This window comes from Petaurus breviceps, unplaced genomic scaffold (genome assembly GCF_028583685.1).
Source record: "Petaurus breviceps papuanus isolate PSGF00001 unplaced genomic scaffold, PetGlider_PUasm1.0 225, whole genome shotgun sequence".
Classification (NCBI taxonomy): Eukaryota; Metazoa; Chordata; class Mammalia; order Diprotodontia; family Petauridae; genus Petaurus; species Petaurus breviceps.
This window is the reverse complement of record NW_027185889.1, coordinates 15,948,566-15,966,298: the sequence shown is the minus strand read 5'-3', so window position 1 is coordinate 15,966,298 and position 17,733 is coordinate 15,948,566. Positions and strand designations below refer to the sequence as shown.

General features: G+C 41.0%; 1 protein-coding gene across 1 annotated transcript in view; it reads right to left on the bottom strand.

Moving 5' to 3' along the window:
- The window catches only part of METAP2 (methionyl aminopeptidase 2), a 46,301-nt gene that overhangs the window by 20,169 nt on the left and 8,399 nt on the right, over positions 1–17,733 (bottom strand). Inside the window, exon 2 of the mRNA XM_069095186.1 lies at positions 14,926–15,030. Within this exon, the coding sequence (XP_068951287.1) occupies positions 14,926–15,030 (105 nt within the window). The remainder of the gene's footprint in view (positions 1–14,925; positions 15,031–17,733) is intronic.

The window sequence follows — 17,733 nt, the reverse complement described above, 5'->3', positions numbered from 1 at the left end:
CTACTCATAAGGGTTCCTCTTTCAGTCATTTCTTTTCCCCTACAGGAAAAAAGCCTTTAATGCAATGTCCCTACTTGAACTGACATCAGGGCCTCCGATTCGTTTTAACCTCCAGATAAACAAAAATGTTACGGTAAGAAAACTGTCCCTCCCTTACCATGTGCCATTCCCTCAAGATGGTAGTGGCCCTTAGGGACTTTTCATGGAAGAGTATGGGAGATGACCATCTGATGTGTATACTATACCGTGCTCTTAGGTTTACAAGGCTCTTCACATTCATTATCTCATTTTGTCCTGACAACAAATCTCTGGGGTAGCTCTGCCAGGACAATTCTGTTTTATAGATAAGGAAACCGAGGTCAGAAAAAACTACTAGTGAGTGACTTCTCACTTAGTAGAATTTGAATCAAATTCTCTAACTCCAAATCCACTATGCAATCAACTGTAAAAGGCTAAGGTCTGGGGATACAGTCACAGTGCATCATCCCTTGATCTAAAAATATTTCTAAACCACGTTGAAAAATATTCTATTTAATATTTAACATATAACTTCCCTTTTTATAACGACTTTGTGAAACAGGCAGGGGAGAGAGTATTATCCTCACTGAAAAGAAACTGAGGGCCAGAGAAGTTCAGGCGCACAAAAGCCAAACTAGTACAGGTCGGATCCAGGATTCAATCCTAGGTCTTCCTCACTAAATCCAGCACTCTCCCTTCCCACTACACTAAGCTGCACAAGCTATAAAAAGTCATCTGTGTCAGGGTCCACTGGGCTCTAAAAAAAACCTAGGAACCAAACAATGTGGTAAAAAGTAATCAACTGTGTGCTGGGCATCATGGGACTCTGAATGGAGTGGCAGAAGCCTTCAAGGAAGGATCTTCCATAAATAAGGGCAGGCAGCAGGAATGGTGAAGGCAAAGAAGCCTCAGGTAATGAGGATTGTTCCAGAAAAAGCTATCCAGGAGGCATGAATGGGGGATGGATGGGGCAAAGAAGGAAATATGAATTGCTAGGAATTTTGGGAGAGCAAATCCAATCATTCCTTGATTAAACTGTAAACAGACAAAAGATTTTTCCTGCTTGAATAAGAAAATGGTAACAGGACTCAGCCACAAGATTTTGTTCTGTTTTATAATATCCTGCCTTGCAGCACCAAAGCTTCAGTGAAAATAAGAAATGAGCTTTCTACTTAAGGGAAAGATCAGAGTTAGACTGAAAAGTAATTAAGAACAGTTTATTTTGTTTTCAAGGGATCTGTAAGACCTGTGATATGTTTAAGGAACTCAATGTGTGAAAACTCTCCTTCCAAGGCTGCAGGGTCATGTCCCTAAGCTGTGTTTGAGGTAGGACTGGAATTTAGCTTAATTTCCAACATGAAAACTCTAAAGAGTATAACATTCATTAAGAAGCAAAGCAGGAACGGTTAGGAGGCGCAGTGAATAGAGCACTGGCCCTGGAATCAGGAGGACCTGAGTTCAAATCCGACCTCAGACACTTAACACAAAAAAACCTAGCCCTGTGACCTCAGGCAAGTCACTTAGCCCTAACTGCCCTATCTTTCCCCCTCCCAACAGTGGGGGGGAAAAAAGAAGCAATGCAAATTATACCTAAGTGAATCTGAATCTTATTCTAGGATGGCAGAGTAGAAACAGGACTTTGCACAGCTCCTGCTTCCACCTCCTCCAATTCATGTAAAAATGACTCTAGACAAACTTTGGAGCAGAACCCACAAAATAACAAAGAGAAGCTAACATTGCACTGAAGACAGCCTGGCAGGCAGGGGCCAGCACAGAGCTCTGGGAGCTGAGCCCTGGTTTTAGCCTCAGGGTGACCACACAGATCACCAGCAGCCATGATGGTTTACAGAATTATCAACCCATAGATGCAAAGGACAAAATGAGAGGTCAGTGCAATATGGACTTTGGGAGTGCAGATCAGCCTTTGCCCCCTAGAAGGAGAAACCGCTGAGGTGTGGCGGCCCAGCAGCCTCCTCCAAGTGGCTTCTTCAGAGCTCCTGCCCTGCAGATTGTAAGGGGACCAAGGGACCAAGTCTGAGGGGTAATTGCTCTTGCTTTAAAACCTGCTTGGCTCTGGATTGCGGTCTAGGGTGGAGGTCCTGGGGTATGTGACCAGTGTGCCAGAGCCAGTGGAGGCTTCAGAGAGGGCAGCCAACTAACAGCTCTGGCAGCTGAGAAAACCCCAGCATTTTGGGACAAAGATCCCCTCTCTGGTAGCAGAGTTCTACTGTGGCAAAAAAGCTCAAAAGTCAAGTAATTAAGTGGCTACAAGAACAAGCAAAGCAAGCACAACAATCCAACTTTACACACCTATTTTGGGGACAAAAACGATCAAAGCATGGAACAGAAGAAAGACAGCAAAGTCAGAACTCCTGCACCAAAAGCTTCCAAGAAAAATATGAGTTGGTTGCAGGCCATAGAGGAGCTTAAGAAGGATTTTGAAAACCAAGTAAGAAAAGTGGAGGAAAAATTGGGAAGAGAAATGAGAATGATGCAAGAAAATTATGAAATGAGAGTCAACCTGACTGAAGAAAATAATACCTTAAAAAATAGACTAACTCAAATAGCAAAAGAAGCTCAAAAAGGCAATGAGGAGAAGAATGCCTTAAAAAGCCAAATTTGCCAGATGGAAAAAAAATCTCAAAAGCCCAATGAAGAGAATCATTCTTTCAGAATTATATTGGAGCAAATGGAAGCTAGTGACTTCATAAGAAATCAAGATACTATTAAACAGATCCAAACAAATGAAAAAATTGAAGGCGATGTGAAATATCTCCGTGGAAAAACCACTGACCTGGAAAATAGATCCAGGAGAGATCATTTAAAAATTACTGGACTACCTGAAAGCCATGATCAAAAATAAGAACCTAGAAATCATCCTTCGAGAAATTCTCAAGGAAAATTACCCCAATGTTTTAGAACTAGAGGGCAAAATAGAGGTTGAAAGAATCCACAGATCACCTCCTGAAAAAGATCCCCAAAAGAAAACTCCTAGGAATTTTATGGCCAGGTTCTGGAATTCACAGATCAAGGAGAAAATGTTACAAGCAGCCAGGAAGAAACAATTTGAATATTGTGGAAACACAATCAGGATAACACACAATCAGGATAACACACGATCTGGCAGCTTCTACACTGAAGGATCGAAGGGCTTGGAATATGATATTCTGGAGGTCAAAGGAGCTGGGATTAAAACCAAGGATCACCTACCCAGCAAAACTGAGTATCGTGTCAGGGGAAAATATGGTTATTCAGTGGAATAGAGGACTTTCAAGCATTCTTGATGAAAAAACCAGAGTTGAATAGAAAATTTCACATTCAGATACAAGAAGCAAGAGAAGCATGAGAAGGTAAACAGGGAAAAGATATCATAAGGAACTTATCAAAGTTGAACTATTTACATTCCTACATGGAAAAATAATAATTGTAACTTATGAAACTTTTCTCAGTATGAGAATGGTTGAAGGGAATAGAAATATATATATACATGAATATATATGTCTATATAGGAGGATATATGGATGTATGAATACATATGTGTGTATATATGTGTACAGGTATACATAGAGAGAGGGCATAGGACCAATTTAATAGAAAGGGATGATACTTAAAAGGTAAAATTAAGAGGTGAGAGGGGAATATAATGAGAGGAGACGGGGAGAGACAGATTGGGGTAACTATCTCATTACAGAAGAGGCAAGGGAAACCGGTTACAATGGAGGGGAAGAATAGGAAAGCAAAAAGGAATGAATCAACCTTATTCTCAATGAATTTGGCTTAGGGAGGGAATGACATAACACACTAAAATAGGATATCTCACCCTACAGGAGAGTAGGGGGAAAGGTGATGAGAGGGGGGGATGATGGAAGGGAGGGCAGGCTCAGGGGGAGGGAAGTTGGAAGCACACTTTTGAAAAGGGACAGGATCAAAGTAGAGAATAGAACAAGTGGGGGGGGGTGGTATAGGATGGAGAGAAATATAGTGAGTCTTTTACAATACATCCACTATGGAAATGTTTTGCATAGCTACACATGTACAACCTATACTGAATTGCTTATCTTTCCAGTAAGGGTGGGTGACAAGGGAGGAAGGGAATGAATCTGGCATTCAAAGTTTTAAAATCTAATGTTTAAATATATATATAATTATTATTATTATTATTTTACATGTAACTGGGAAATAAGATATACAGGCACTGGGGCACAGAAACCCATCGTGCCCTACTGGAAAGTCAGAAGGGGGAACATATGGGAGACAGCAGATTGGGGGAGGGGATATTCAGTGGGATCGCTGTTTTGGGGTGGTGGGCAGGGGAAAAATGGGGAGAACATTTGTAACTCAAAATCTTGTGGAAATGAATGATGTAAACTAAAAATAAACAAAATTTAATTTAAAAAATCTTATTCTAATAAACAAAGCAATTCTTTCAAATATCATACCAGTGTTAGCAAAATAACATTTGTTTTCTTCTTTTAACAGAGAGGTGGCATGGGATAGTAGGCAGAGCGCCCTAATTGGCCTAAGTTTGAAAACCTATAGATTATTTACTGGCAACTCCCCCCCCCCCCCCGACCCAGGACTTATTTGCTTATATTTTATTTTTTGCTTTCTGGAGGGGGGAAGGTGAGGACTTAATAAATAAGTAATAGCACACACTGATAAAATCTGAGCTATCATTCATTCCCATATTTTAGTAGAGTACTCAAAGACAAGTGGGGGCCACTCCCCTGAAGCCCTATGTTTTTAACAACATTCTTCTGATATTCTATGGGTATAAGTCTACATCCTTTTTCCAGCCTGTGTACACTAGGTGCCTCCACTTCTGTTCCTCTTCTCTGTTACCTGGCTTCTGAAATGATCATTCCAGTGAAATTTCCCTCTCCAAAATGACCAATGATCTCTTCAGTGCCCAATCTCATTTTCAATTCTCACCTTTCTTGACCCTCCTCACAGGTACTTTCTCTTAAACCAATCAGGGTCTTTTGTGACACTGCCTCTTGGTTCTGGTCCTGCCTAATTGAGGCTCTTCCCCAGTCCCCTTTTCCGGATCTCCATCTAAGTCATGCTCACTTTTACCTGCGTGACGTGGGGGACATCTCCCAAGGATCTCTCCTCAGTCTTCTCTATTTTTTGCTTTTTGGAGAGTAATTGGGGCTAAGTGACTAGCCCAAAGTTCACACAGCTAGTAAGTGTGTCAAGTGTCTGAGGCCACATTTGAACTCAGGTCCTCCTAACTCCAGGGCCAGTACTCTATTCACTGTGGCACCTAATCACCCCAGTCTTCTCTATTTATACTTTGTGAGCTCATCAGTTCTTAGGGATTCAAAGGCCATCTCTATGTGTATGATTCTCTATAGATACATAGCCTGGTCTCTCTCCAAAGCTCCAAGACCACATCCCCAAGTTCCTATTAGATATTTAAAATGAAGGCCCATAAGCAACATAACAGGCCCAAAACAAAACTCACTATCCTCCCCCCAAACCTACTCCTTTCCTAAACTTTCTTATTACTATATCAAAGGCACCACCCACCATCCTTCTAGTAACCTACGTTCACATCTTTGGGATCATAGGAGGGAAAGTGAATAGAGCCAGACTTACAAGTCAGGAAGATCTAAATTCAAATCGGGCTTTAGACATTTATTATCTGTGTAACCTTGGGCAAGTCACTTAACCTTTGTTTGCCTCAGTTTCTTCATCTATAAAATGAAAAGAACAGCACCTCACAGGTTTGTAATGAGGATAAAATAAAACACAGTGCCTGGCACATAGTAAGTTCAATTCTTCATATCTCTTCACATTACATATCCAATCACCTACAAAAATCTCCCTTCTATCTCAACAACATGTCTACTATATACCCACAGCCCTGTCCTTCTCTCCAATCAAAGAACCCCCCCCCATTGGTCTCCCAGCCTCTAGTTTCTCCACACTCTAATCGACTCTCCACAGATGTCAATGTAGTTTTCCAAAAGCACAATTTGGGCCATGTCAACTGACTATTCAGTCAATCAACAAGCATTTATTAAGTACCTACTACCCATGTTTCCCCGATAATAAGACACTGTCTTATTAATTTTTTTGGAAAGAAAAGCACCAGAAGGCTTATTTTCAGGGGAGGGCTTATGTTGTCCTGCCTCAGCTCTCCTCCGCGGCACTGCTCTCAATGGCGCCAGCAAGCAAATCACTGGGGAAGAACAGGATGACTCGCTCACTGCTGCAGCTCTGATTGGATGCAGCTCGGATTTCACCTGGGGGGGGGGGAGGACGGTGCATACAGAGGGTACCGTAATGTAGCGTGTAGTGCAGGGGATCACCTTCACTACAGTAGCAATCTCAATAGGGCTTATCTTCGGGGGAGGGCTTACTTTAGAGGAATCTTGCACAGTAAGGGGAGGGCTTATTTTCGGGATAGGTCTTATTATCGGGGAAACACGGTATGTTCTAAGAACTGTGCTAAGAGCTAGGAATTCAAAGAAAGGTAATAAACAAACAACCCCAGCTCTCAAACAGTTTCAGTCTAAAAGGGACTGGCAACAAGCAATGATGTCAATCACTCATAATAGAGACAGTATAAACTGGAGGTTATTAACATAGAGAAGGCACTAGCTAGCATTAGAAGAAATCAAGAAAGACCTCTAGAAGGTGAGATTTTATCTGAGGCTTCAGGGAAGCCCAGGAAGCCAGGAGGGGGAGATGAAGAAGGGGAGAATTCCAGCCAGTGAAAAGCAAGAAGTAGGAGATGGAACATCTTGTCAGAGGAACAGTGGCCAGTGTCCCCAGACTGAAGAGACCATGTGGGAATTTAAGGTGTAGGAAGAGTGAAAAAGTTCAAGGGGAAGGAGGGGGAGGTTAAGAGGGGCTTGAAAAGCCAGAGGATTTCTTATTTCATCCTGGAGGTGATCAGGAACCCCTTGAGCTTACTGAGAAGGATAATGTGGCTAGGGCAGTGCTTTAGGAAAAAGATGCTTTGGAAGTTGAGTGGAGGATGTGTTGGAGGGAGAAGAAACTGAGCTGGGGAACCCAACAAACACGCTTGAGTTTGTCCAATAAGTCTAGGTGTGAGGGGACAAGGACCTGTTGTGGGGGCAGGAAATATCAGAGGAGAGAAGGGGGCTTACTTACACAAGAGATTCTGCTGAGGAAGAATTGACAAGATGACAACAGACTAAATGTGGAAAATGAAAGTGACTAAGGAGCTAAGGATGACAGTGAGTTTGTGGGCATGAGTCACTGGGAAGATAATGGTGGTCTGCAAAAAAAAAAAAAAAATAAGACAGGAAGAGGGGAGGGTTTGGGGCTAAGATAATGAGCTCAGCTTTGGACATGTTGTGTTTAAGATATCTATAAGACAGCCAGCTTTAGATGTCCAATTGTCAGTGGAATATTGGGAGAGAGGTTAGGGCTGGATAAGCAGACCTGAGAATCATCAACGTAGAGATGACCGAATGCATGGAAACTGATGGTTATCAACAAGCAAAATAGTATAGAGGGAAAAAAAAAGTCCCAGGCCCCAAACAAAGACAAGGACAGCTCAGACAAGTACTGTGAAAGGAGATTAGCTTAGGACAAAAAGTAGAAAAAAAGGCAGCTAGGTGACACAGTGAATAGAGCACTGACCCTGGAGTCAGGAGGACCTGAGTTCAAATCCGGCGGCCTCAGACACTTAACACTTACTAGCCATGTGACCTTGGACAAGTCACTCAACCCCAAATGCCTTACCTTCCCCCCTCCAAAAAGCACACACACAAAAAAAGTAGAAAATAAAAACAACTGAAGTGGTAGATTCCCTGCAAAACAGAAAGCAGGAAACAGTTTAATCAATACATGAGACAGCAATATTAGAACAAAGTCCAAAGACTGGAGAAAAATAATATGGAAAACACACAATCAGAAACAAGTGACCTGGAAAATAGTTCAAAGTGAGAGAACTTAAGGATCATCCAATTTCCTGGAGACTGACCAAACAAAATATCCTGGAAACTATTATTTCAAGAAATTGTAAAAAGAAAACCACCCAGATATGTGTATCAGAAACAAATATCACATAAACTGTACTACCATTAAATAGTGAACTATCATATCCAAAAGATAAAAATTTACAATAACAATTAACTTACATTAAAAAAAAAAACCAAGATTATTCTACAATGGAAGACATAAATTATTAATAGACTAGAAGGTATCTGGAATCAAGGCAAGCCTAGAAGAGTAAAAACACTTGAACAATTGAAGTAACTAAATGTAGATAAAATGCTTACATTTAAATTGAGAGAAGACAGAAATGATCTTTCAGAATCCTAAAGCCTTCTAGGGTCACAAATAAGAAAGACAAAAAAAGGGCCAAGTAGTATTGGCACTGAGTTTTGTTGTTTGGTGTTTGAGAAATATAGGGGAGAAATAAGAATACACAAACAGGGATAGGATGGAGGGAGGCTCAGACATGTTATGACCCAATTGTCATCTGAACTGGAAAAAAGGTTGAACCACAGAAACACAATTTTGTACAGAAATACACCAAACACAGTATGGAAAAAACAAAGTCCCAGAACAGTGCCCTGAGGGACACCAAAGCCTGAACTGTAATGATGATTCAGCAAAAGAGAGTGAAGAGTGGTCAGATAGGTAGTAGAACCAGAATAGCCTCATGAAAATTTTGAGAACAGATTATCAATGTGAGGAGGGTGATCACTGTCAAAGGCTGAAGAAGTCAACAAGGGGGAAGATTGAGAAAAGATCATTAGATCCAGCAATTAAAGAGATCCATGGTAACAATTTTGGAGAGCTCTGTTTCAGTTGAATAAAGTTGAAGCCAGACTGCAAAAGATTAAGAAGAAATTAACAAGAGAATCAGTAGTGGCACTAGTTGACCAGAGTCTTAAGTCTAGTCACAAAAGGGATGGGAAAGATGGAAGGTAGCTGGCAGGAATGGACAAGACATGGGCATTACAGGCAGGAAGGAGGGAAGAAGCCAGCAGACAGGGAGAGGTTGAGAATAAGGAATAGGTAGGGATGACAGAGGAGGCAGTCTTCTAGAGAAAATGGGATAGAACAGAACTGCTTGCAAGGGATTTGCCTTGGCAAAAAGAAGGACCACCTCTTCATGTGAAACAGGAGAGAAGGTAGAGACAGTGGCAGAAGGCACCTGAGAGATTATGGAATGAGGAAGGGGGAAAAAAGAGCTCTCAGTGAATGGCCTCAATTTTTTCAATGAAGTATGAGGCAAGATTCTCAGATGAGAATGTGGGAGAAGGGGGAATCTATGGGAGATTTGAAGAATACAAAGGCCTAGAAAGACTCTGTGGTGAATGGAGAGCAGATCAATTAGGGAAATGTAAAAGGACTGCCCTATGCAGGAAGAGCTCAGTTGAGGTTATTGAAATATAAATTTGTCACAGACAGCACAATTCTGTGATTTTCTCCAGCTTCAGTCAGTATCAAGTAGGAGTGAAGCAGCAGATGGTGGGAAGAATCCAAGGCTGAGGCTTCGAAGTCAAGATTGGTGACAGGATAGGAGGGTAAGGGACTCCAGAGAAGGGGCAGCACAGAGCAGAAGCGTGTAATGGGAATGCAAATTTAAGATCTTCCCTGCCTCTAGGCCTTTCAATAGGTTTAAGTGCACCTGGAGCCTGTGGTGGGAGGCTAGTTTTTCAGAAGATACTTTGTGATTGGGCAGTGGGTCAAGAGGGTTGTTACATTTCTCTGAGCCAGGTGAAGGCTATAGATCTAAGAACCTGTGTTGGCAACCGCCCTGGGGAGGCTGGGGTGCTTGCTGCTACAAGTGCTTCACCCAGGAGTCATGATGGGGGGAAGAGAGACAAAAGAATGAGGTTAGTGCAGGGGTGATGGCCTAAGAACTGAGGTTCAAGAGACTGTAGGTTACAGTGAAGATAAGGAAAGGTTTGCACAACGCAGAGTGAGAGGGGCAATGACAGATTACAGTATTCCACTGAACTTTATAAATCTCACAGCACTTCATTTTGATCAGATAAGGGAATTGTAATTTTACTGGGCTTAACTTAATAAAATTGACTGGCTTTCTTTTACATCAAAGATCAAATATAAACTCCCTTTTTTGACACTTAAAGATGTTTATACAGGGTACCTTCTTATCTCTCTGTACTTTTCTATACAACCACATCCCTTCATGCATTCCTTTGGTCTAGCCATCACACACACAGACACAGAGACACCCCCCCCCCAACTTAGATGTCACCTTCTGCAGGAGGCCTTTCGGGTGCTGCTGCCTCCCTTGGAAGGTCCCTTAGAGATACCTACTTTGATGTATCCTGTATATAATCATTTAGGTATATGATTACTTCCTGTTCAAATGAAAGTTCCCTGAGGACAAAGGTTTTCTTCACTTTCTGTGTATCCCTAGAGCTTAGCACAGTGCCTAGAACATAATAAGCACTTAATAAATACTTATTGATTGATTAGGATGGGGGGAAAGAATGGACCAGTTGAAAAATGACAGTGATAGGGGCGGCTCAGTAAGTAAGAGCAGCTGGCCGGCCCTGCCTGGAGGAGGACCTGGAATCGATTCCGACTTCAGATACTTAACACTCACACAAAAATAACTGGCCGTGTAACCTTGGGCAAGTTACTTAACCCCAATTGCTTTAAAAAAAATGACAGTGATGTAAAAAAAAGATAAAAAGTATTTTTTAAACAATGATTATACTATGGTTGTGGAATATTGCATCTGTACTTTTCATGTGTAGTAAGTCCCTTGGTCAATGAAAGACCATAGACTTTGACAGCAGAAACCGACTGATAAGAGCTTGCATGTTTCTAGCCTTTTCATATTCATTATCCCATTTGATTCTCACAACAATCCCATGAGGTAAATAATTACTGAATAATTAGTGAAATAAAATTATTAAAAATTAAAAATAAATTAAATAACTAATTAAATAAGGGACTATGCAAAATGGGAATATTTTCCAGAGAAGGAAACCCAGGCTCCAGGATTTTTATGAAATTACACAGCAAATGGCCAAAATGGAATTCACACTCAAGCCTTCTGACGCCAAATCACCTGCCTCTCTGGACTGCCTACAACTCTCGACCACTGTAGGCACTCAAGATCTGCTGACCTCTCAACCAAGGAGCTATAGTTCCAGTAGACTAGTGACCAAAAAGGGTTTGTAAGATTGATAAATTAAACTAGAAGGAACCTTAGACATAATCCGTTTTAAACCTCTTATTTTAATCATGATAAAAGCTCACATTTGTATAGAATTTTAAAGTTTATAAATCCCTTTCATCAAAAAAATCCCCAAAGTTTTCTCCACTGGTTAGATATATTGGTCATGAGGTTATGTAACTCATCCAGAGTCACAGAGTTTATGTTACTAGGATTCAAATGTAACAATTTTCAAAATCAGCATAGTAACAGCATGAGAAAATATTTATATGGTATAATATATATTTATAATTTATATATAATATAAATAATTTATTTATATAGTAATTTATAAAAGCACTTTCCTCAAGACAACACACTGAGGCAGCAGAATAAACACTATGATCACAAAATACCCCCCAACGACCTAACACTGGGCCAAAACTGGTTAAATGGACTTTAGATCTACTTGGCCATTCTTTGTATTCCCCCACAGTACCACAAACAAAACTGGCACCCACATGTTTGCTCAACAATATTCCACAAAGTCCTACAGTAGCAAAGGATGGAGGCTGGGCAAGTAGCATCAATCAGACGTGGTAATAGGTTTCAAGATATGAACAAGGCCTAGAGATAATCTCTGCCCCCTAGATGGAGGCTGCTGAGAACTGCCTAGCTAGCTTTATTTTTTTTTTTTTATAATTCTTTCTTTTTTTTTTTTATTAATTTGTTTGTTTCCTTTTAGTTTACAGGATTCAATTCCACAATTCCTTGAGTTTCACATTTTGTCCCCCTACCCTCCCCCCCATGGTGGCTTATAGTCAAGTTTAGGATCTGTAAATACTTTCACATTATACATTAGTCAGGTTATAAGGATGGGTTGTACCAGCTGGGATGAAAAATGGTAAAGAGGACATAAAATCAAATAAGAGAAGGAAAAAGATCAGGTATTTTGCTTCCACCTGGATATAAACTTAGTTCTTTCTAGTTCTTTCTCTGGATGCTGTGATAGTAATGGCAATTAAAGATTCCCCTGTATTGGCTTGGTTTTCAAATTGATTGTATTAAAACCCAGAGTTTGTTAATCCCACCTGTGGGATGGGCTTGTTGATGTGAAAAGAAAGTCCTGAAGTGGGAGGAGCTGGTGATGTAGATTTGGAGAGACAAGAGAGAGGCGGAAGTTCTTTTTTTGGAAGCAGCACCTCCTGGAGAGGGAGAGAGACTAAGAGATTGCTGGTGGCCGCTTTGAATTGCCCTGGACTTTTGAGACCTGCCCCCTGAGCTGCCAAGGACTGAGGAGACATGGCTGTTTTGCTGGTACTTTGTCTGTCTGTTTTGATGTTATTTTGCCAGATTTGTCCACTGGTGAAAGACTGTCCTGTTGAAGAAGTCCTGGAACCTGGCATTTGGTTAAGAAGGCCTGAGACTGTCCTGCAGACAGAGAGTGAATACTGTCCACTGGTGAGGGACAGTACTGTTGTTGCAGGGGTCTGGAGACTGTCCGGCAGACAGAATGAATACTGTCCACTGGTGAAGGACAGTGCTGTTGTTGCAGGGGTCTGGGAGCCTTTCTGTTGGTTCAGAAGCCCTGAAGAAGGATTTTCTTGTTGTATGTTTACAGAAATCCTGGGAGAGGGCTTTGCTAATGTGTTCAGGGGTTCTAGGGCTGTTCTACAGACAGAGGATAAATTCATGAAGGGACTGGCAATGTATCTTATGGCCTTGCTAAGCCTTGTCTCTCCAGGAACTAAGATTGCTGAGAACTTGCCTCGTGTCAAGATGAAGAAAAGACCTCCATTTGGGTATTAAGTGCTGTGTTTAAACTTGATGTAACTCTGGGGTAGATTCAATTGTGATCCAGGGATGGGGAACTTTTGACCTTTTTGTGTTCTATGGTTGAGCAAATGAATGTATTTTACTTATGTTTGGAAACTAATCTCCATTTGAGAAGAGGGGCTTTGTGGTGGACTTAATTAAGGTATAGCCTAGGGGTGGAGTAGTATTTAGAACAGGGACTTTGTAATTGATTGAATGATTGGAAGATCCTGGGGTGGGGTAGTACTTGGAGATTATTTAATCATGCTTAGTAAATACTGTATTTTGAATGATGTCATGTTTTGATCTTCTCTGTTCTTGGTTGGTCACTGAATAAAATAGAGAGCACCTATGCTGGTATTTTGGACCTGGGAAGTTGCCTTTCTTTTGGCATTACATTACAGATGCACATATTTCTCTCCATCATGAGTCTTTTGGGATTGACTTATATCACTGCATTGAGCTAGCTTTCTTTTCCAAAAATCACACTAACTCTAGTAGCCAACTCGCAAAATTTCTAAAAAATTCTAAACAAAAGGGAAAGCGTAGCTCTGAGGGGCCCAGATCAGGGGTCACATGGCATTTTAGGATTCTATAAACAAAACTGTTCTTCTGCCCTTTCCTAAATTATGTGTAAATAAATCTAATGAAAAATAGCCCCACATCATTATGCTATTACTTCACTTCAAATTAGCGGCATATAACACAAAATAAAACTTTTCTTTTAATTAAAGAATTATTTATCAGAGTATACACTCAGCATGTCCAATCTTAGTAAGGCAACAAACAGCAAAATGTATTTCAACATCTTTTTATCCACAATCATCCAGTTGAAACAAGTGAAATAAAAAGACCACTAAAAATTGGTTGTTGGGAAACATATGAAGATAGCTTTATATACATGAGAAATAGGGGCTAGACAAGTGATTTCCCTGGCAATGAGTGAAGAAAATCCCTCCACCAGTGGACACATAGTCCTTCTTTACAACCCAAGAATTTCAGAAAGTTGCCTTGAGCACTTAAAGGTTAAATATCCTGTCCAGGGTCAGAGAGTCACAGCAGGAGTCAGAGGCAGGACCTGAACCCAGGTCTTCCTGGCTCTGTTTCTGTGCCCACTGTATCACACGTCCTAGCCCAGGGGCCACTCACAGAGACCCAAGTTTAAATCTTGGCTCTGACACTAGATACCTTTGGTCAAATAGAAATCTGTTTTTCCCCTTCTACAAAATAGGAGAGCTGAAATAGATGACTTCTAGGGTCCTTTCCAGTTCTAAATCAAGGATTTTAAGTGGCAAATATCTCCATTTGTTTGGTGAACTGTACAAGTTGTTGTTACTACAACAATAGCAGCAGCAGCAGCTAATAAATGAATTCCTCTTCTAGGAATTCCAGTTGAGCTTGTGTACAAGCTGTTTTTTCTCTGCGACTTTAATTGTAAATGTTTTGGAGTCATTGTCTTCTGGTTTTGCGTCTGGAGCTTCACCTGCCACCATAATGGCTCTTCATGGTAGGATTCTTTTTTGTTGTTGTTTTGCTCTTTTAGACTTTGGACTCTGCCACACTTGGTCTTATTGCTGCTTTCTTAGGGTATTTAGTGTTGTGTTATTCCAGAACAGAGAGAATGGCAAACCCTGCTAGTCCTAGGCTGAATGTCCACTTCACTATGTTATAATGCCTATCACTGAAACATTTCACTCAGGTTATAAAGATTCTATAAAGGGTCTTTTGCATGGGATCATGAAAGGCAATCATGATGCAGAGATTTACTTTAAATTAGATTATTACTATCTGATAGGGTTCTCAATTTTACAAAGCCCTTTATATATACCTGCTCATTCATAATCAGTCACTAAAAGTCTGCGCTAAACCTCTCATCATTTTCCAGCTACTGATCTCAGACAATGGATGAAATAAATTTCACCACCCCTACCCTCACCCCCACCCACTACACCCCTCAAACCCACCTTCATCGTCATCCTCTTTTTCTTTGTCTTCCAGGGCCTGTTTTTCCAGCTGTTTGGCTACCTCATCCACTGAAGTCCCCGATTCTCCCTCTATTTCCTGTTGTCCTGTAGGTTAAATAATGTTGTATAAATAATGGTTGTATAAAACAAGTCTCATTAACAATAGCTTAAAAATAAAACACTAGGTAGGCCTTCTGGAAAATGAATTTTCAAAAGCACCTCACTCTCAGGTTCAGAAAAACAAAACATTAGAACTATGGTACAACTGGTGGGATTTTTTTATGTCAAAAATTAACATTAGTAACATTATACTTAAAAATAAAATCACTAAGCATTTATTAAGCTCTTACTCCACATCAAACACTATGCTAAGGGCTGGGGATACAAAGACAAAAGACAGACAATTCACGCCTTCAGGAAGCTTGCATTCTTCAATGTAATACACACATTTACATTTCAATATAAACCAGTGCTTTGTAGGGAAGGCACTAGTAACGGAGTGTAAGAGGAGAGGACAGACCCGGAAAGATGGTCAGAATAAGGAATTCCAAGAGATGGAGGTAAAAAGAAAAGCATTCCAGGCAAAGCAACAGTCAGTACAGAGGCGTGCAAAATGGAGCATCACAGGCCATCCACAGCTGCCACTCAGTAGACAGAGGAGCAGGAAGTGGGGTGGCCTGTGAAGAGCTTTACGAGTTAGTAGTCTGTATTTTAACCTAGAGTAGTGAGGCAACAAAATATACTGAGTAAACGTGGTCAGATGTGTGCTTCAGGAAAACTGTGCTACCAGCTGTGAAGAGGGTACAGGCTGGAATGAAAGGGACATGAGGCAGAAAAATGAAATACTATCGTAAAAGTCCAGGCAAATAAAGTGGACCTACGACAGAAATGCTGTAGAGACAAACAGCCTAAGATTTGGAAACTGTTTGGCTCTGTAGGATAAGGAACAAAGAGGAGTTAAAGACAATATCCCAAGGTTAGTGAACCTGAGAGAGTGGAAGAAGGATTGTACCTTCAACAGTAACGGGAAAGTTCCAAAGAATGAGTTTGAGGAGAAAGGTAATTAATGAATTCTGGTTTAGTAAGTTTGAGTTAGCCACAAGACATCCAGTTTGAAAAGTCCAAAATGCAGTCATGACAGAGGACTGTAGCTCAGGAGATAGGCTAAAACACAGTTAGATCCAGGAGTCACCTACAGAGAGGTGACAGAACCCACAGAAGTTGTGGAAAGAAAAGGGCTCAGGACAGTCTCCAGGGACACAAAGTCAGTAGGAATGAGCTGGATATTTAGAAAAGCTGCTGTGGCAAGACTGGGGGACTGAGGGTCTAGTGGGGTCTGTTTAACAAATTATATTAGATAGTATAATATCCATCAATTATGTTTACCATATTAATTATGTTTACCATAAATAAATGTTTACCAGATTCCATATGCATAGGATAGTAACATTATTTTCCCTCAAGAGGTTTACAATCTAGTTAAGAAGGATAAATAGGGGCGCTAGGTGGTGAAGTGAGTTGAGTGCCAGCCCCAGAGTCAGGAGGACCTGAGTTCAGGTCCAGCCTCAGACACTTCACACACACACACAGTGTTACCTTGGGCAAGTTACTTAACCCCAACTGCCCTCCAAAAAGAAAAAAAAACCCACATAAAATAGTATATGATAAAGGCCCTACTAAGTAGCTGAAAATGATAAATGCAGTTAACAAGTTCAAAGGAAGATCAATGAATGTGAGATTGCTTAGGAAGGTGTCATTTTTGGGTCTTAAAATGAATTGGTAGGAGAATGCTAGCAGCTCATTTTTCTTTTCTTTTTTTTGCCTTTTGGAGGGCAATCAGGGTTAAGTAACTTGCCCAAGGTTACATGGCTAGCTCATTTTTCAATTCAATTCAAAAGACATTTATTAAGGATCACCTCTATGTTGGAGGTGGCAGAGACAAAATGGTAGAGTAACAGGAAGTAGTACAGAGAGGTTCTTCCCCCCCAAAAAAACCCTGACTCCAAAGAGACCTAGAAAATGCACCAGACTGAATCCTGATGGGTAAATCCAAAAGTCACAGGGAGTTATTTGTCCTGCCATGGTCAGCATATGGAGACAAAGACTGGCAGACAATAGGGCCACAGTGTTAGGCTAGGGGCATTCCACCCACATGTAGTGCTACTATGCCCTAGGAAAAGATGTGAACATGGGCAGGAAAAGATACTAGATCCATACCCTGACACCATCAGACCCAAATCAAGGCACCACAAGAGGAACAAGTATCAACAGGCAACTTAGTCAGTTACTACCCAGTTCTAGGTCACAGGTCCTGGGGTGGTATTTCCAGGGAGGAAGGCCTGAGGTCTTTCTCCACCAAGAAAAGAAGGAGTTCAGAAGTAAGCAAATGAGTGAGGTGTGGCTCAGAACCCAGAAGTACACAGGTGTTCAATTCAGCATCTAGCTCATCCTAGTGGGAATAACCAAGACAGGAATACCAAACCAAAAGGAATCTACAATCCTGTCAACCTAAACTGACAAAGCTTTCCAGCTGGCTGATGAGATCCAAAAACTCAGGTCAGAAACTTGCAGAGCTCAGGCTAAGGAGGCAGCAATCAGACTTTGTCCAGGATCAGACTACTCTGGGAGCACTGAAAGCTTGCTATTCATTCCCTCTCTGTGCTACAATAACACAATACTAAATACCCTAAGAAAGCAGCAATAAGACCAAGTGTGGCAGAGTCCAAAGTCTAAAAGAGCAAAACAACAACAAAAAAGAATCCTACCATGAAGAGCTATTATAGTGGCAGGGGAAGCTCCAGACACAAA